General features: G+C 37.6%; 1 protein-coding gene across 1 annotated transcript in view; it reads right to left on the bottom strand.

Moving 5' to 3' along the window:
- Nucleotides 1-222: 222 nt before the first annotated feature.
- ADAMTS20 (ADAM metallopeptidase with thrombospondin type 1 motif 20) overlaps nucleotides 223-20624 on the bottom strand; it is an 85959-nt gene continuing 65557 nt past the window's right edge. The window contains exons 29-39 of the mRNA XM_041399074.1: nucleotides 11473-11640; nucleotides 10083-10256; nucleotides 7542-7712; nucleotides 6718-6918; nucleotides 6455-6584; nucleotides 6206-6300; nucleotides 6013-6107; nucleotides 5471-5604; nucleotides 4814-4905; nucleotides 1981-2085; nucleotides 223-1339 (exon numbers count right to left, since the gene is read on the bottom strand). Of these exons, the coding sequence (XP_041255008.1) occupies nucleotides 1250-1339; nucleotides 1981-2085; nucleotides 4814-4905; nucleotides 5471-5604; nucleotides 6013-6107; nucleotides 6206-6300; nucleotides 6455-6584; nucleotides 6718-6918; nucleotides 7542-7712; nucleotides 10083-10256; nucleotides 11473-11640 (1455 nt within the window). The 3' untranslated portion in view covers nucleotides 223-1249. The remainder of the gene's footprint in view (nucleotides 1340-1980; nucleotides 2086-4813; nucleotides 4906-5470; nucleotides 5605-6012; nucleotides 6108-6205; nucleotides 6301-6454; nucleotides 6585-6717; nucleotides 6919-7541; nucleotides 7713-10082; nucleotides 10257-11472; nucleotides 11641-20624) is intronic.

Raw genomic sequence — 20624 nt, 5'->3', positions numbered from 1 at the left:
TCTGGTACATTATAATTATCTGGTACAATAAAATACATCATTATGCAGGTAGAAAATTTTATTCTCAATACCTGAGAGTTGGCCCTAAAGCACATTATCTCTATATGCATATATTTCTACAGTTCTGGATTGTAAAGTAATACAAACCAACAAATCAAAGAGCTAGATCATTTTTTTAACCTTGTAACTCTTCTTTCAAGAGCAGATGTTAGAACTGTATTTACAGACATTGAAAAATCAGACTGAGTCAAAGATGGACACCAAAACCACCGTGGGAGCTGCCTCTGTCCAGATTTTTTACTAAGGTTATTGAAAATGATGCTGAATCAGACTTTGAAGGATGCAGTTACTAATGTGCCATTGGCCAGGGTAAAGGAGTAAGGTGGACATGGAAAGTGTTTAAGCAAATACATATTTGTGCAATTATACACAAGATCCTATGGTAAACAGAATGCACTGCTTTCACAGTATACTTGGATGAGAGGCAGCAATTTAAAATCAGGTTTTGAAGCAATTTGTTTCCATATTTTCTTTTCCTGTAACCACAGCAAACCTAAGACCTGATGTTTAACATGTGCTACAGAGACTACAGAGGTTAAAGCACACTTCCCAGCATTTCTGCTAGGATTTGAGCACCACAAAAATATAATGAAAGGGATAGGGGAAGATGCTTTCACTGACAGAGAAACACACAGATCTATACAACTATCTCAAGCATTTTGGCTATGTACTTTTCAGCTATAAGTTATTGACAGATAATCCCTACAAGTTTGCACAAAATTGGAAGTATTGAAATTACCTGTCTCTTTATATAGCAGTAAAGCTTTCCTTTCTATATTTTAGCACAATCTATCAAAGAAGATCAGTAGAGGATAAATTTTACTGAATACTGCATAAAGAATTATACTGGTAAGTTACAGGTAAAGAATTACAATTATGGTAAAATTTAGAGTGTTACCCATGGAAGTAATCCCAGTGCAATTTACTTGTTAGTACATAATGTACTTTGAATAAATACTTCTCCTGTAAAACCTGAAGGTTTCTGATTGTGATTTATGCACTTGCTAGCCCACAAACAGATAATACAACCTTGAGTAAATCCTAAAGAAAACAGGAATTCTTGTTAGTGAATGTTATGTAATGAGCACTACAGACATGAAAAAATTACAATATACCTATACAAAGCACCTACAATTTGGACCTAAGTGATGAATGTCCCTGCTTTGATGCTCTTAGTACATCAGAGTTCTCACTGTATTTGAAGTTGGAGACCAATAATTGTATTAGGAACACATTTTCCACAAAATCCTCCACATCTTCCATATATTTTAGTACCATCCTGGGAATTAGACAAAGAGAAGAGTCAATCAAGAAAAGCCATTGAAATCACAGTTGCACAAAAGGCTTCTTGCGGTTTGCACACAACAGACCTTTTGACAAATCATACCTAGAAACACTAAATCAAGAGACAGCAGCATTAGCAAAACAGGGTCAGAGATCCTTTGTCATCACCACTCCACACCTTATTCCTAGGCTCTACACCATTTCCTGGCTTACCATCCAATATAGTCTAAAACCATGCACACTTACTATTCAGGTTTAACAAGTATGGTTTCCCATACTAATAAAGATGGCAGTAAGAAACAAAAGGGATCATCTGTAGTAGGATGATCTTGGACAAAATGTGGAGGGTTGGGTGTTGTGTTTGGGTATTTTTTAGAAGCAGCTTTAAAGCCTCTAATAAACCCAATTAATACAATGACCTCTTAAAATCAGTTAAGAGAAGGGTATGTAGGGAATGCTGATGTGACCTAGATCCTGGACAGTGTGATTAAACATTGTTGAAGAAAACTTAAATGGGTCAGAGACCTTGAATGTTATTTCTGATTCACAAAAATCACTGTAGCTTTCACTACAGTCAACACTTGTACATCTTGTCCAAGCTGTAAGAGCAGGTAAAGGAAAACAGCATTGACTCACATGGGATTTGTGTATGTCAGCAGTCACATAGTTGCCCTGAGCAATCCACCTCACTGTACTGGACAATCTCAGACCTGTACCAGCCAAGTTAATGCTGAACTGGCCCTAGGAAAAAAAAAATTTAAAAACCCACAGAGTTGATAAACAGGGTTCAAAACACTAAAAGACTTTACATTGGTATATCTGTACATATCACTTGGGATATGTCTAAACATGAAGTACTCAAAGGTGTGTACAAAATATGGGCTAGTTATGCTGCATTACACCCTTTCTAAGAACATTCACAACACCAAACCAAACTATTCTGCAATAAGCACCAGCTGTGCATCAGCTGATCTGAAGCATCTGAGTATGAAGACAAAACTAACATCAGACAACTGAAATTATTTTTGCTCTTCTACAAATAGAATTTTAATTTACAAAAAGTACAGAGTTTCAAAAGGCAAGAATGAAGCTGGTTTTCTTGAATGACTATTTTTTTTTAAGTTCCTGAATTTTTTGAAAATAACTTGATCAAAACATACTGCTGCCTGTAAAGACAAATCACTTGGACGTCTAATTTTCAAATGTTTGCACACTGTCTAAGCATCATAATCTTATCATGTTCTATTGTTTTTTCAGTATAACAAATATCACAACTGAACAAGAACATAAGTGGATGCTAAAATAAATATTTTTAAATTGAATGTTTCTCAATACGAACCATTCACAACAGATAGAGAAGCTAAAACATTTAGAACACAACATACACAAATACAGACACTGAAAACTAGCTTCAGCCAGTTCCTATGAGGATAGGAAATATATTAAAAGCAACAAATTGCAGTACCTTGGTAAAGAAACTGGGATACAGAAAATTATTAAACTGCATTCACAGAGAAGTGCAATACGCTACAAAGAAGTGCTGCCCTCACAAAGAGCCTAATGATTAGTTCAGGCAGCACTACAATCAGAAAACTGCACACCTGTGCATTATTCAGAAAGCCTGGCTTTCTGTATTCAGACCTAGTAATTTTTTATTGCAAATGGTAGATTCTGTGTTCTATTGCTTAATAATGTCAAACATATATATATATATATATATATATATCTTTTATTATGATGATTCACTTAAATTGTGTTGCAAAAATTCAGTTATATTGCTCAGTGTGGCAGATTCATTTTGAGAGCACTTCTATGCTGTGCTTATAGCACTCACATAGCTCGGGGTGAGCTAATAAAACCTCATATGGATAGGGTAGGTTGTTCTTAAAGTCCCCACAAAGTGGAAGACATCCATTCAATGAAGGAGGAAATTCATACAAATGATGTAGACTGATTTCCATAATTAACACTCCCAGAGTAACTTCTTTCACAGTGACATCATTTGGCAAAAATAAATGAGAAATGCTATTACAATTACTATGACAGTCCTGTCATACATAGCTGCCTGGTGTATCACACAGCATATACAAGGCCAGGAACTGATTTCAAGGACTAAAAGTACAGGAATGGAAACCTTTTGACTGCATCTAAAGTGTCAGCTTCAGTCAGAACTTATAGATGGAAATAAATGTGTCAGAGCCAAGTCATGTAAGCAGAATGACCTCTCAACAGAAGCTACACACAGCAAAGAGATTTGTATCATACTGCACCCAAAGGACTTGCAGGTAGAAGGCATCCAGTACTGTAATGAACTTCAACTCTTTTCTTGCCAGGGCTTTAAGTCTGCTAAAACCTAGGCACTTCATTTGTACCTAAATTGCACATGAAGAGTCTCTAGCTGCCATTGGCTGTGTCCACCCACACAGCTGGTCTTAAGTTTAGGCAACCAGGAGAGATGGATGAAGGGATTCACTTCCAAACAAGTGTGAGCCAGCTGGTCTTATCTCCTTTATAACCAGTGAAAAGAAATTCACTTCCAGAGGACCGTTGACCTCATACTAAATTGACTAATACAGTAAGATAAGCTGGAGTGTTTTCTAAGGAATCCTGTTTCTGCCAGGGGGCTGCAAAGGTTGACCAGGTCAGACTAGGGCCATGTCTGCATCATCAAGAAGGACAATGCAGTATAAGCAGACCTGGAAAGTAAAAATTGGCCCAGAGAGCCCAAGTCTGTAGACAGTGCACTAATCAGGGGTTTATTTTGGACTAAATAAACTCTCCCCTAGTCCCATGGACTGAATCCTCAATAGCACTGGAGTATGAAAAGATCCTTCCTCTGAAGCTCATTGCTGGCTTTAGCTTCATCCAAAAGGGATCCTGTTCAAGTCTTTCAAATCTTTCAAAACTGCTCTGTGATGTGAAACAACAAACAACAAACTGGGACAATATAGAGATTAATCTAAAAAGCACCACCCAATAGAACTAGAACACTAATGTAGACACAACAATGCATGCAGAAATTTTAAAGTAATCTGCTAAAAAAGATTGATTTCCTCTGGTAGTCTTCAAAGACATGAAGCATCAGGAGAGAAACAGAGAAAAGATAAGGAAAATTATCAGGATTATAGAACAGTCACCAGAGGAGAACAAAGAATGAGAAAGTGTTAGGGGAAACAAAGGATACATCAAACCCAGAGGGAGGCAGAGCAGTACGTGAAACACACAGAAAGCTGGAGACACATACATGGAGCCGACACAGAAAGGGTGCAATAAACAATTTGAGGGAGTAACTCTCAGGAGGGATGGTCGAACAGTAGAGAAAGGAGTAAGAAAAGAAATACTTATTAATGTTTTAGACTGACCTCACAGTATAGGAGACTGGTTTAGAACCTCACAGATCTAAACAAGTCACGCATATTTTTCCCCCCATTTATGTAAACATTTCAAGGGATTAAGAGATCATAAATACCTGTGGACATTTGGCTGCACTGTAGCAATCTCCAGCTGTAGCAAATGGTACTGCTCTCCCAAGTATAGTCTGAGCAAAAAGAAAATCTGTGGCTAGAAAACAGAAAATTACTCAACAATAACTGCTGCATTTGAAGTTGAGAGGGAAACAGTGAAAAGTGTGAACATGGGTGTTTTATTGTTTGCATTGGGTGGGGTTTTTTGTATGGGACACTGCACCAAGTGAGCTGGGCCAACTTGCCAGCTTCAGGCAGTGGCTTAAAGCACTGCAAGATTCCCTCTCCATTTATTTAGTGTCTGCCAAGGTCTGAGAAGGGACTAAACAGAGCATACAAAGACTTCCACAAGAAAAAAAAAAGGTGTGGACTAAAATAAAATGAAATAATAGGAACAAAACCTTAGAAAATGAAGGTAGTTCACATATAGAATATGAATCTCTGAGATTCATACCACTTGGGACAAATTAACAAGATAGTAGTGGTGTTCTTTCTTTTTTTTTTTTTTTTTGACATTGAATTCTTAAATTAAACAAGAATTTTGTTTGACCCAAGATGGCACAGCTCAATCTGTAAGTGGATCAAAATAGTAATTGGGTAATTGTGACCACGTATAATTTCAATAGAATGCTCAAATTGGCTAAAACTAACAAAATGCTTACTTTTAATTTGCATAGAAGCTACATCAAATCTTATTTTGCTAAAAACCGTGAAGCCAGCTGCAAGGTAATCATTTCGACAGGCACAGTCTTGCCTTCTGCTTCCATTGAAAGGACATTCATATGGATTCTGCAACCTAGAGAACAGAAAATGTTTAGTTTTCCTTTCGAGATTTTTCCTTAACATAATATCATAGTGAAAAATAAGGGTACTGCACTATGCCACATAAAAATATTAAACAACCTTTACAGAACAACAAACTCAGCTTTTAATCTTGGCTCAACCGAAACATTAATGTGGATCAAAGCCATTTCTACTGAAGTCAAGACAGAAAAATATTATAATAATTTAGTACAACTAACATAATTTCAGGGTGGAAGTATCCACATTTCTGTATGTGTTCTTGCATGCCTGGATATTTAAAACAGAAAATCAAGGAAAACAAAATCCTACTCATATTTCTCACAAACAGTAATTACTCTTTTATTCTTTTATTTTGGAAGGAATAAGTGCACTTCATAAAGTTACAAAACCACTTCTGTACCTGTATCCGTATATTTCAGAAAAGTTTTCTGCTTCACCTTTTACCAATGTCAAATATTCTTTGGGATTTTCTAAGTGCATGCCTGAGCAATAAATCTGGGAGAGAAAATGCAACCCTTTAGCAAAATCTTTATTAGAAAAGTGTTATTTCATAAAAATATGTACTCATAAAAACTCATAAATATTAACAGTACCTTTATCATCCTTCCCTTAACATTAAGTAGGTATTCACCATCCGTTCTCATCCCTTTTTTAATCTGCATATCTTTGCAGGTGGTAAGAATTTCACCTTCAAAATGAATTATTAAATCATATTAATATTTCAGGAACAGAGCTTACTTTCAGGACTTAATTTTCCATAATTACACTCCAAATATATTTATAGCTTTAATATAAGTAACCTGGGAAAACTTTAACTGCATAAAATCACGGCTATCACTTACATTCTTTCTCATGGCAGATCTTTCTGGCATCTGGTTTTAAATGAGGCAGGCACAAGTCACTAGATAAGCCATTTTCAGTCATACACTCTACTGTTCTCTGCTTTATCCCCACTCCACAAGATGCTGAGCACTAGATATAGATAACCATTAAGACTTAGTTTAGAAAGAAGCAAATAATTAACACCATTATGTCAGCAAGTTGTTCTTGTCATTTATTCGTGCTAGCTGCAGTTATAAAAACGAGCTTGCACAGCTGTACTCACTTTGGTCCACTTCCCCACTGCCCACGTAGCTGCTTGTGAACATCCTTTGACATTGCATCTGTAAATGTAGGGGGATGGCTCTACTGGGCATTCTCGGTATGCCACAGCGCGAAGGCCGCGGATGTGCCGGCTTTGGACAGAGTGGATTCCAACACAGTACGGGATCCTCTGCTGGTAACCAAACCCACAGCTTTCTGAGCACTGAAATAAAATCCCCAAGCACAGACATCACTTCTGTGAACGTTTCTGTGACATTCCTGCAGAATTGCATTACAGGTAAGCCAGCTCTGAGGCTTGCTCTGGCAAAAGCCTGTCATTGGAGACGTGCCACCCTGGGCTGGAACATTAGTGTGCAGAAGCAAAGGTCTGCAATTGTTCCATGTGCAAGGAGCCACAAAGCCCCATGGTGCCCTTCTCTCAGAGGTTCCCTTCCCTCTCAGCTGTGATACATGCACAGACATGCACACACAAGGCAGTGCAGAAGCGCAAGGGAAACAAAGCACTGGTCAAACACTTCATGGAAATCAAGGAAAAGCTTTTTGGTTGCTTCAGCGAGGTCAGCTTGCAAGAGAGTTTCCTGGAAACCAGCAAAGGAATCCTGTGGTAGGGGCAGTTCTCCTCTAGTTAGTGATCACAGGTGGCTAAGGGAGGACTCATAACAGCCTTTGCAATAAGTCATGGCTGACTTGGAAGGTCAATGAGGAGAAAGTTTAGACAGCCTTGCTCAAATGCAAATATGCTTCTTTTTTTCTTCACACATGTAACCTAAATTTTCTTAAATGTAAATATATATAAAAGATGTGTGAGCAATACAATTAGTGTACCTGTGACAGTTCTCCTGTGAACACAACATATTTAAAGGGAGATACCCTGCAGGTTTTGGATGATGGAGGCTTTGTGGCAGGATCACAGAAGCTTTCATCGACTTGGAACTGGTTTTCATTCACACATTTTACTTTCCTGTATATCTCCTTTCTTCTAGATGACGCTGAGCACTAAAAGCGAGAAAATGAATCACAGTTTAACTAGACATTTACAGAATTAAGTTACCTACTGATTGGCACACACCAGTAAAACCCAGACAGCAATGCCTTTTGACATCTGCTATCAATGTCTGACTAAATTATTTACTGAATCTGAGTCTTTTACTTTGTTTTCAAAGTACTTCTAATCAGCTGAAAAAAACCCCCAAACCTCATAGAATAACAATGACACAGTAACTGTTGGGTGAGACAGAAGAGAAAATGAAAATGTCAAGCCAAGATGATAGGTTGAGTGAAAAAACCTTCCATATGAAAAGAGACAGAAAAAGACAGATTTCAGTGAAAATGAAAGGAGTAAGTTGGTCCTGAAAAAAAAACAAGTGGATATTGAAAACAGAACAAGAGGGAGAGGGAGAGAAAGAGAGAGAGAGAAAGCTGCCTATTAATCAAGCCAGTGCCAGTGCCAGCTTTGAGCAGCAGTAGGTGTTGAGGCTGTGCCTTTGCCCAGAGTGTCCTCAGACCTCTCCCCTTGGCAAGCTGATGGAATAGTGAGCCATCACAGAGCTGCCAGGACAGGATAAGAACCTTGCTCCCACCAGAATCCAGAAAAGTGGAGGCACAGGGTAAGTAATGTATATCAACAGCACATCCCCAGCTATGGGTACCTGTACTAGGATAACTTTTAATGGCATGGAGGAGCTCAGAATATTAGGCACACAAAGAATAATCCTGTCACAAGGTAATGGGGACAGGCAGAAGAATTCTTTTCATGATGCTTTATATCTTAGCTTTGTAGGCATTCTTCTTCCAAGGATAAAAAAGCTTCACCCAAACTACTGGCTGCAAACTGCTAAATAGATCTGGACATATTTCTGCTCTGCTGTGACTGGTGAGGCGAGGAAATGACACACAAGCACCCAGAGCAAAGACAGTTGGGCAAAACCTTACAAGTTTGGTGGAGGACATCCTGCACTGGGAGTGGCATGCAGATGGATAAGCACTTGAACTATTAACATTACATATATAGGGCTGTGTATGAATGTGGTGAGAGAACACAGAAATTTCAAAAAAACAGTAATATACATGTGGAAGGAGTTATGAAGTAGCTGGAGAATGTACTGAAACAGAGGGTGTTTGTAATGGAGAATTCCAAACACCCAGCTGGAATACACAAGGGTTTGCTGGCAAAGGAAAATTCGCTCTCATTCTTTGAAAGTGTTTATTTGTGCTAAAAGCGCATTCTGAACCACTTCCACTTATTCCTGATTTTGACAGCTACACATGAGAATAGAACACTTGAAAGAAACATGTATTTGTCAGCTTTCCCTCAATATAGCTTAACAAAGGAATATATATGTCTGAACTGCATTAATATAATCTAGGTTTTGCAGAGCACCAGCCAAGGTTTTACATATTAACAGTTGTCACTGTGTCTATAGCACTGTGTCCCTGAGACTTTAGAGTCTTCATATTTACAGGGGTATGCCCTAGAATATTTAGCATGTCAGATTATTAATATGACACAAATGCACAAAATGTTTTTTTGTTTAATGTTAGAGAAAAGCTCTTCTGCACACCATTTCAGGTATTACACATAATTTTTGTTTATTCTCTCTTCCCCATCCTTATGTGTTTGCATGTTTGCAAAAATAACAAAACTTATTAAATTTTTAGCATGTAGAAAATAGTAATTACACCTTTAGAAATGACAGCTCTGTCCTGAAGGTATCTGTAGATTTTCTTAAATATAAAAAACCACATTTGGTAAGAGAATGCTGAGTTTTATTTTCTTATTGTGCTTCCTCTTTGGTAGGAGTATAATGAGATTTATTTTGCTTCTTATCTTTTCATTCACAAGAAAAGATGCTTCATGTTTTTAAGATGCTTTAAATCTTCCATACAGAACTTCTTATAAACACTGTTGTCCAAAGATTTTACCTCCATGGTCTTTACTTCCACATGACATTTCTTCTGCATTTCTGTTTTTAAAAAGCTGCTTTTTAAAAAGATATTTCGTAATAAGGATTTAACAAACACCTTATGCACTATGTAGAGAAGTAAGTAGAGACAGTCCTATCAATAAGTACCTGCTCAGAACTCCACCAGAGCTTTTGTCTACAAGCAAATAGACAAGCAAATCCTGTAGAGACTATAAAAGAGAGTATAAATAAAGTATTTGACTTTTTTTGTCACTTTTGAAGTTTTGCCAGCTTGACCTTCAAAATTTCCAGCATGGTTGCTTGTTATTCTACAGCATAACAGCTACTAGAAATACATCAAAATGTCAGGGGGAAAAATATTAAAAAAGAACAGAAACCCCCAAACTCATTGTGCCATATTACATAACTCAATTGAGTCATAGAGGTTAAAAACCTTACTTACATTTTCCCACCCATGTGCCAGCCAGTGGAACAGGAGGCAGGCGGGCAGCTGGCAGTGCCTCGTGCTGGCGGGGCGCAGGTCACGGCTGCACAGGGCGTCACTCACCCGCCCCAGGCCTGTCACCTGGCAGGAGATGTCCCTTTGCTGAATCCCCACTCCACAGGATACAGAACACTAAAATTGATCAAAATTAGTTGTGTTGCTGTGAAATGAGACTGCCCCAGAAGGGCGTGCAGCTGTCGTTAGAAGTTCTTAGGATATCATTTAAAATATACTTCACAGCCCTTGTGATGTGAGTACAATACCTGAAGAAATGTATGTTGAAAATGCAAAACTCCAATTAAAATGTTTTAAAAATGCAGAAAATAATTGCATCTGAGGTACCTAACAGAGCTCTCTACCTACCTTAATTCACAGTAGGGACAATCACTACAGACATATGCACAGCAAAGGTTTACATTTTTGCAAGATCAACAGTTGAAGGTCTGAGTTTACATCTTGTCTTTATTAGAGACTGACGGTCTTGTCTGTTGTTTTAAAATGCAAATAGTACAATAAAAAAAAGATCTCAGTGTTTCAGGTAAGAAAATCTTGCAAAAAGTGTAATATTCTGAGGACACTATCTTTTGCAGGTAGTACTAACAATTTTGAACCCTGAAGAGCTTAAATGCCAAATTCCTCTTTTCCTTCTTCCTGCTCAAAGAAATTTCACTATATCACTAGTGCCTGCTGAGATAAATCTAATTCCCTTTTACCCTAGGCAGAAGCATAACTATGTCCCAAAGCCTACATAAAGGCCCAAGCTCAATCATAAAGTTCACATTGTTCTGTCAAGTGTGGCCAAAATGGTACTGTGGTACTGTGTCTCTACCAATGTGGGGAATCTTGTGTTGAAAGAGTAAGTGAAATACTAAATATTGCAAGGTGCTCAGTTACACACAATTTTACAACAAGGTGACAGATGTTTTATAAGACCAAACCAGGGAAAAGGCCAGTATTTGTGCCCACAAGCCCTTTTTCATGTCCTTTCCCCACAAACTTGGCTCCATTTCACTCTTTAGACTAAGATAGCAAACAGTGATATTAATGAATTCATTGCAGAAGGTAAAAAGTAAGCTTTAAAAATTCACTGTTAATATACAAGGCAAGATTAGGAAAGTCCTAAGTAGCTATTCAGTACTAAATTGAGATTTGCAAATAATTTCAATTTTCACATACATTTATTTTTCATAGTTCTTAAAAGAAAGAAAAAGAAAATACAATTAAGTACTTGCTAATTTGTTAATTTCATTGTGATGTGCATACTGACAATTTTTCCCAGTAAAGCAGTGTGTCATGAATATGATATTGCATTTTCATGGAGAACATAATTATGGAAGTATTTACATACCTCATTCCATTTGCTGGCCTTCCAAGAAGGACATCTTCCAGCTCTACATATTTTGTATGTTCGTGGCTTTTTCAAATGTTTGCAGTTGTCTTCTTCTATTTTCACTTGGAGGCTGTTAATGCAATGCACATCACGAAACTTCAAACCTTTTCCACAGGAAACAGAACACTGAAAAGAGAAGCATTATTTCACTACTTTGCTAAAAATCTCAGAGGAATAAGAAAACCAGAAGAAGCTGTGGCCTCACCCAAAATGGACTCGGCCATTATAGGAGTTTCTGTATTATGCCGCAACATCTGCTGTACGTGTCTGAAACTTCTCTGTAAGCTCTCATACTGAGCATTACAGATCAGGTGCCAAATATGTCTCACATCTTGTTCATTCATTGATGTCATCATTGAGAAATACCTGTGCTCAGGCATCCATATCCATACAGGAGACAGCTGGATACTATGATCTCACAAGAACATGCTCTAGCAGCTGTTTCCAGATGTGTACTACTATTTTCACACAGGCACTACACGTATTACAAGCACCAAAAAAAGGAAAATTCAATATCATGGCTACGTGTTTTTCTAGCTAATAGGCTACAAACTCATGTTTGCTTGGCAACTGCCCTCCATGAGCTTTGGGTATCTTATGGTATATGGCAAACAGGCAAGAGAAGAGGTGTGAAGGAGACATCACCGGTTAAAGCGCAGTCCTCAGAGGTGTGGACTTGCCCCACCTCCCAGTATCCCATTTTCTCCGGAAAGCTGCTACTATATACAGAGCTGGACCTTCCTTCCTTCCTTCCTTCCTTCCTTCCTTCCTTCCTTCCACTGTCAGGGCAGCAGGATTGTTCTGTGAAACCCTCCCTGGCAGTGCACTCTAGCCGAGACTACAGCGTGTGTGATGGATCAGGCTCTGCTGGAGAAATGGCCATTCCTCTGCCATGGACTGCCATCCCACTGCTGCACTGCTGTCAGGCTTCAGTGAGGTTTGATCAGTGAGGTTTTGATTCATCACATCAGGGCCGTCCTACACACCTACAGAGTAGGGCTACAGGACCTAGGGAGCTTTCAGTCAAACAAGGAAGTCAATCATCTGAACTTCCTCCACATTAGGTGGCTACTCAGCTGATTTCTCTTGAACCATGAACAACGTCAGTATAAGTACTTTAGTATTTCCTTCTTAAATATTTTACATCATCCTATTAACAACTTTAGATCAATGGAAATGGGTTTTTTTCTGTCTGGAAAGAGAACATGTTTAATTTGTTCTAGGATTTCATCCATGTTTAATTTTAAGCTTGAAAAAGCACTTCCTATGGGAAGATAATTAATTCAGGTAGAAAAATAACAGTCAAAAAATATTTGAATTTTTTAGTGGATATGAAAAAAAAATTAAATATAGACTTTCCTCAAAAGCAATGAAGATATTTCTCTTCCCTTTATGTCATAGCATCATCATCTACATCATTAGCATCACATGCTAACTTAACAAAGCATTTTTGAATACATACGTCTTCTATTTTCAGGAAATTAAGTTCAGGTCATTCAGCTTTTAGTAGAAAACCTAGTAAATATTTGCCTGAGAAGGACAGCTGGATGAAAGTTTTTAAAATAGAGAACAAGCAGCTGTAATAAATTAATCTGCTAGGTAAAAACATTTTTGTTTAACAGTTTCCTGAACAGAATCTCAGCTTAATCAGTTGTCCTCAATATCACAAGGATTTCTATGCCTTTAAACATTTATATGTATAATCTTAAAGGTTTAATTGAAACTGCCACTGTGCTTAAAACTTTGCAGAATGAAGCAATACATTTGTCACACAATAAAATGGGTGGTATATTTCTCTTATGCAACCATATTTACAAAAAAGATAAGGGCATTGATTTGACCACAGTTTGCCTTTTACATGTCTACTCTAAAATCTCCATAAAGAGAATGCTTGTTTCTAAATTAAATCATTTTGGTCTCAGCAAAATCTTTCAATTTAACTTTTTAAAACTATGTTCTTGTAGCTTTACAATTTATGTTTGGTTTTTTTTTTAATTTGGAAAATAATTTAACATAGGAAAATAACAAAAAATACCCGAAATTTTAATATATGACTAATGTATGTCAGAAAACTTAAAATGTTTAAATCATATTATAAAATACATATGATAAAATATTAATATAATACAAACCTAGATATTATGTTATATTATATTATATTATAATTATATTATAAAAATATAATATTATAAAATATTTATCATATTATAAAACTCTTCCAGAAGACTTAGCTCTGAAATCAGAGGATTTATTTATCAAAGCAGGCACGATAACTTGCACAAAAACTGAAATACTGTTAGTATCTGGTAATTGACTCTACCTTCCCTTAAAGCTTTTTTTTCAAGAATTTCAGACACAAACTATAGACATGAAGGAGCCCTAAACTCTAAATGTTCCTCCCTTTAATACTTTAGTAGGAAATGAAGCTCAGCACTGAGTTACTTAACCTCCTGTGAAGTGTCAGAAAAATCCTACATGTCCCTCCTTCCTCAATGGCCCCCTCTGCAGAGCAAATCAGGCTCCAGAGAGCTCCAGGAGAGGCCCTGTGGGACAGCATTCCAGGCTGAGAGCTGCAACCAAAGAAAGCCTCCTAAGAAGTCTCCACTTCAGGAGGTGAGGCTACCACAACACAGAACAATCTCACAGCACAGTCTCACTCTTATTCGTTGCCCTCAACAACTAAGTACTAGGACAACACTTTTCAGCAGATACACATCTTTGTTTATATTGTGCAGATATATTGCATTCAACAAAAGTTTTATTTATTGTGCAGGGCTCATGGCTGCTAACAGCAATAGACTATGCAAATAAATGTCTTATCCTGCACCTCAGCCTTAGAAAGATGTGCCCATATCTCTACTCACTAGATACAGCATTACAGGTTTACTTCTACACAGCTGAGAACTTGATCTGAATTGCTGTGGTTGGCCTAGGTTTTTTTTCCTCTTTGTTGGTTCAAATTCAACTGAGTTATATATCTGTTATATTTAAATGTTCCTATTTGATCTTTATAATTTGTGCTATTACTTCTAAACAAAAGACTAAAGATTTTTGTATTAATTTAAATGCCTACTTCTCTTTTATAAAGATGTTCTACTTACTTTTGTAATTAGAATGCAGGAACTAAAAGAGGGAGTTTAGAAAGGAAAATACCAGCTTGGATGTTAAAAATAACAGAGGCTTTATGAACAGTTATTACAAATATTTCACTTAAATACTATTTAGCTTTGATGACTAAAAGATACCAACTATTAAGGTACCTAGCTGAAACCTAAGTATATTAATGTAACAATGCAGACACTCAGATGAAAGATACCTAAAATCTGACGGCAGAAATTACTTTCAGTTATTTTAAGAATGTTTGTATTTTTAAAAACTAAAAAACATTGGGAATATAATTTATCTTTTCAGTAATATAACTAGTACAAGTCATCTGATCTATTATTTTTTTCTTTGCTGTAAAAGACAATAAGTTACAAAATACTGCTAACTCATATCATGTAAATATCCACATTTAAATAATTTTTCCAGGGAGATTTTCATTCCATATCAATTTAATGTTATGTTTAAAACTTAAAAAGACATGTTCAACATGCTGGTGCTGTATCAAAAAACATTAAATGCATTAAATCCTTAAAAGTGTACAGAGACAATATTTCTGCATATATGAGATTTGCTATCCCATTGTTTCCCATATTCATCAAGGTCTGATTCTCTGTTCACATGTATCCAAACCTCCTGTTGAATAGACCTTGCACTGAAAAAAAGGACTGTCACTCTGCAAGAAATTATTCACTTGCCTCCTCTTATGGGTTTCACCTTAAGAGCTTTTCAACTTGAAATTTTTTGTGGGTTTTTTTGTTTGTTTGTTGTTGTTGTTTTGTGTGTTGGCTGGGTGTTTTTTTACTTAATTAATGAAAGAACGCTTATGTTTAATTCATTATAATAATGTGGCTTTGCTCTGAAGAAATGAAGTTCCTGGTGCTTGTAAAAGCTAGAAAACCGCAGAGATATTAAGCATCTGTAAATTTCTGCTTAAATATAATTGCCAAAACTCAAAAACAAATAAAGCACTAAACTAAGACATGCCTTTAAGCAGCTTTGCTGCAGCCAAGTGCTTGGGGTATTGCATCTTCTGGAATTTCATGGAGTTTCTCCTGCCCACTTCGGAGGGGTTCCACAGTGCCAGATTCCTACATCTGCTGCAGCAACCAGCTCCCACCTATCGCAGTGTGAGGAATAGAAACCTAAATATCTCTAAGGACCAGATCCTTTACAAATTCACTGGGACATCAATAAAATTTAGGCAACTGATCTGAGGACTGTTATTCTTAAAGCCTTGCAAATATATCCGTTACAGAAGCACCGAGATTGCCCTGAGCCACAGCCAAGGACCTTAAAAAGTTATCTTAAAAAGTGGTAACAGTCTTCTACAGGCATGCACAATCTTTTTAACAGATTGGCCAGCTCTGTGCTTTACAAACCCCTAAGGACAACTAACATCCTGAAAGCAGATTTTCCTCTAATAACAAGTTAAAGAAAGAAATTGCTCTAATTGCACACTGAGTGCACAGCAGATGAGTGAAGCACACTGCCAAACACAGTGGTAGATGATATTTACTGCAACTGAAGAAAAATAAATGCTCCAGGTTTTTTTTGGATTTTTTTTTTGTTTGTTTGTTTTGTTTTGTTTTGTTTTTTTTGCCACATGAAAAAGCTAATACACTTGCCACAGATGTAGAAGATCCAGGATCATCAGTGGGAAGTTTCAGAAGGTATATTACTCTGTATGTACAGTATTCTCCTGAAATGTGGTATATTCTGGCTTCATTCCTTAGATAATATATAAAAAAGAGTTCTTAAAAGGATCACTTCCTCCCAAAGTGCTTTGGCATCATATGCAGGCAGACTCAGCTGTGCTCTTTACTGCATAGTGACCCACCTTCAGCAAGAGAAGACTCTTCCACTCTCCACTGCTCCTGGGAGACTCCTGACCAGTAGGTAAGTGCTGCCTGTCCTCCATTACAGAGAACAGATAGCAAAGACAGAACACCAAATCACTCAAATGCTGAATAAAAATGTTTCATCAATATCAAATGGGGAATGTCTTTGAATTTGTGTAAGGACAGAGCATAGGTCCTGCTCAGTTCCTTGAATGAAAATATAGATTCCATAGAAGATCTGAGTGGGATTTGAAGTGCCTAAAGGCATTTAAATGCAGCTTACGGGGAGATGTCTTGCACTGATCTCTAACCCCACCAGTCAGTATTTTCTTTGGAGAGCTGCATACTGAACACTGACCTAAGACACCTGCCTGCCTGGCCTTCCTTCAGCTCTGTAACATCAGTAAGAATTCTTACTGGTGCAGGAGCAAAGCCTTGTTCTGTGCTCAGGAAGCCACTCTTGTCCTCTTAGTGCATCGAGCCCACAGCACGTTTCTTACAAGGCTGAACTTTCCCCTCCGTGAGCCTGTGTTCCTTCTCAAAGCCCCTAACGTGTTTATTGCACACTCTCTGTGGAATAAGGTCCTCTCACTGCTTGGTGCCCACCCTGATGTGGTGGTGATCTTCCCAAGGCCTCACTCTCCTGACTCTCCTGACAGGGACAGTACAACTGCTGTAATTCTGGCCGCTTGACAGCCCTCCACTCCAACTTGAACATAGTCCTTGACTACATGAGCACAGTCCTCATGGCTCAGTTTGTCTGTAATGTGGTTTCATTTGTATGACATTGTGCACAATTGGAGGTTTATGGTGAGAGAGGACAATTTTCCATATATTTTCTGCAGATTGACCATGTAGGAAGAAAAAAATCCATAAGAACATTAAAGCTCAGATGAAATATGAACATTTCCTCAAAACAATGCAAGCTGAAAAAACCCCATCCTGTAACAATTTTACACAGAAATTCTAGCACTTGTCTCAACATTGGATAAAGTAATATTTCCCATATGCCATGTTCTTTTAAAAACATAAATCTGCAGTAAAAAGCTGGATTTCATTACTGTTGTTCAAAGTCATTCCATAACACTGGTAACTAGGATTCATCTGTTTGTGTTTTCTTCATAGCAATAAAGTTCTGTAGGGATCAGCCTGACAAATCTCATGCTTTCTGTGGCACAGATGGACTCTCAGACAGGCATGCCATCATCAATTCCTACCAAATTAGGGCTCTTTCTGCAGCAGATATGCAACTTCACTAAAAGATTTTTGTTTCTTTCGCTATTATTATTTCATTGAAAAGTTGAAGACGTTGCATTACTTGGTGGATTCTGTACCAAGTTTCCTTAACCTTTTCTTTAAAGGAAGTGCTTTGTGTAGTTTAGCTGGTAGCCTAGTGGGCTTCTGGATACTGAAAAACAGACCAGTAAATGGAAAGCATGTAATAGCTTCTTTTTGTATTTGTATTAGGTATACAGAGACTTAAAATATAGATGAGTTACTATAAGATGATAGAGGTAATTTTCTTCATAGTAGCTAGTGCAAGCTTTTGGATTTGTGACCAAGACAGTGTTGAAATCACATGGATATTTTAGTTATTGCTGAAGTGTCACACAGCTTCAAGGACAGCAAGGAGGCTGGAGGTGCAAAAGTTTAGAGGTGACACAGTCCAGACCAAGTAATGTCATGGTCATGCGGGGAAGAGGGAGGAAGCAGAGGCATGTGGAGAGATTGCATTTGCTTTCCCAAAAAATGATCACGCATGATGTAGCCCTGCTTTTCTAGGGATGGTTGAACACCTGCCTGTCCATGGGAAGTGATGAATTAATCTCTTTTTCTGCTTTGCCTGTTGGTGCAGCTTTTGCTTCACCTATAAATATTACTTTTTTAACACATGAGTTTTCCTGCTTTTATCCTTCTTGCCCCCATCCCACCAAGGGGGAAGGAAGGAGTGGTTGTGTGCTGTTCAATGACTACAGGGGCTAAGCCACAACAGCAGCACTGAAAAAGGATACAACATATTACATATGTGAAAAGGTATTTTCTTACTTTTTCAGCCTTTTTTTGGTCAGGGACTTTTGTGATGGACAAGAAGTTCAGCTTAAAATGGGATTAAACATGGTAGTTGCTTGAGTTGTCTGGCAAACTGCATTTTGATGATCTCTAATTGGCCCAAAAGCCTGTTTGGACTCTTTTAATATTCTAGAAGTAGAGCAGGATCACAACTGCACAGTTAATAAAACAATACTTTGAGCATTGCTTAGGTGAGAATTACTTTCAATTTCTCATTTGCTGTATTAGAATTAGATCTTCTTTGTCTGCCTCCTCTGATTGCTTCATCTTCCCAGGGGTTTTTGCAATGCTTGAGCACAATATGCATTTTTCAGATAAAAGCACTCAAAGGGTTGTTAGTTCCTTTGTTGACAACTGTTAAAAAGCAACACAGACTCTGTAAGTAGATCCTACTGAATTCTTTGATTTGGAGTCAGTAATTGTTTGCTAAAACAAGTACAAACATTTATGCCATTAGCTCATGCACCCAGAAAGGACCAAGCATCAAACATTCCATCACTCCTGAGGAAGAGTGGATTGATCTCCAAGAAATATGTGTATTATTTACTGTTACATCTAAGTTACACCTATATCAACCACCGAACTTGCACTGAAGAATTTTTAAGTTCTCTCTTGGAGTATGGCTTGATTTCAAAAATTTCAAAAGGCAAAAGTGTTATATCACATTTCTCTGATGTTCAGAAGATATCTTAAGTCCTCCTTCCATCTGCAGTCTGTAAGTCTGCTGTGCCACTTTTCTGACTGTGCTTTTGCAGCTGTGGAAATGGAAGGGGAGAAGGCCAGGCTAAGAAGGACCTACAGATATCATCCAATCCATGATGCTGCTCAGTTTGAATCAGCTATACACGGACCATTCCTGACAGCAGTTTGTCAGTCTCGTCTTCAATTACAGGGATGCTACACCCTCACTTGCATGAAGTTCATATTTTGTTCCTTCTCAGACTTTAGGCAGAGGGAGATCAAAAATGTGGATATTCTTTTGTTCAAGCTCTACAGTGAGACTTCACAGTACAAGTTGCCAGTTCTATGCCACAAAAAGGGCATATTTTTTACATGTTACAAGAACCATCAACTAAAAAATACAGATTTGGATTATCTGTCCTAGATTGAATCCTCAATGTACTTATTAGAGCTGCCTGATAGTCCTTTCTGAATCCTTGCTAAACTTGGATTATGGTTTCACAATCACCATGCCTCACCTTAATTATTAAGAAAAATTTTAACAGAAATTCATTTTTAACCCCAGATCCTTACCCATCCAATATAAGAAATACATTACAGTGAGCTGTCAGGATATTTTTATGAGGAAACATGTAAGCAAGCTTAAGAGTCCCAGAGCCACTTTATTCTAACATATGAAGAAAGCCTTCCTCTGTGACCTGAGTTATTTATAACTAGATTCTTCAGATTGCAATCATGACTTTCTAGTTAATGTTGGCCTAAACTTCATCCAGAAAGTATCACGGGATATTATTTTTGCATCAGAATTGCAGTATTTACAATAACACCTCTTCTGTATTCAAATAGCTTTCAAGTAAGAGTACTGCTCTGGGTTAAACTTATTTATAGCGTTATTTCAAAAGCATATATTTGAACACCACTTTTCAGGACACCTCCCCAGCAATTTCACCTCAGTTACTTGTAATTAATTAAAAAAATCACAAGTGTGGTGTAGTATACATGACTTTTGTAATGGAAAGTATTGTTGAAGGTCAGTTTTCATTATTTTTTATGAGGGAAATTTTTAAGTTTACTTTTCAGAACCCATTCTCCTCAGCACAGTAGCTCAGGAAGGACAGGCCCTGTGCAAAGGAACTGCCATTACCTACTGCCCTGAGTGGAATGGACCAGAAGACAATCTGCTCCAACTATCATCATCTAATATTGGAATATTTAAATTCAGAAACAAAAGAAGGCAGTGATCCTTTTCTCTAGTCAGCCCAAGAGGAACTTCTACTTTTTTTCCCCCTTTCAGTCTACCTACATATTCTGGCTGTGTAACAAGCTGAGAAGCAGGCACACACCAAGTTTTTACCATCCACACTTTTTTTCTGAGGTTTCCAGGTGTGTACTGGGGATGTTAACAGCAGAGTGCAC

This window comes from Onychostruthus taczanowskii, unplaced genomic scaffold (genome assembly GCF_017590055.1).
Source record: "Onychostruthus taczanowskii isolate IOZ18803 unplaced genomic scaffold, ASM1759005v1 scaffold153, whole genome shotgun sequence".
Taxonomy (NCBI): domain Eukaryota; kingdom Metazoa; phylum Chordata; class Aves; order Passeriformes; family Passeridae; genus Onychostruthus; species Onychostruthus taczanowskii.
This window is presented reverse-complemented; position numbering and strand designations above follow the sequence as displayed.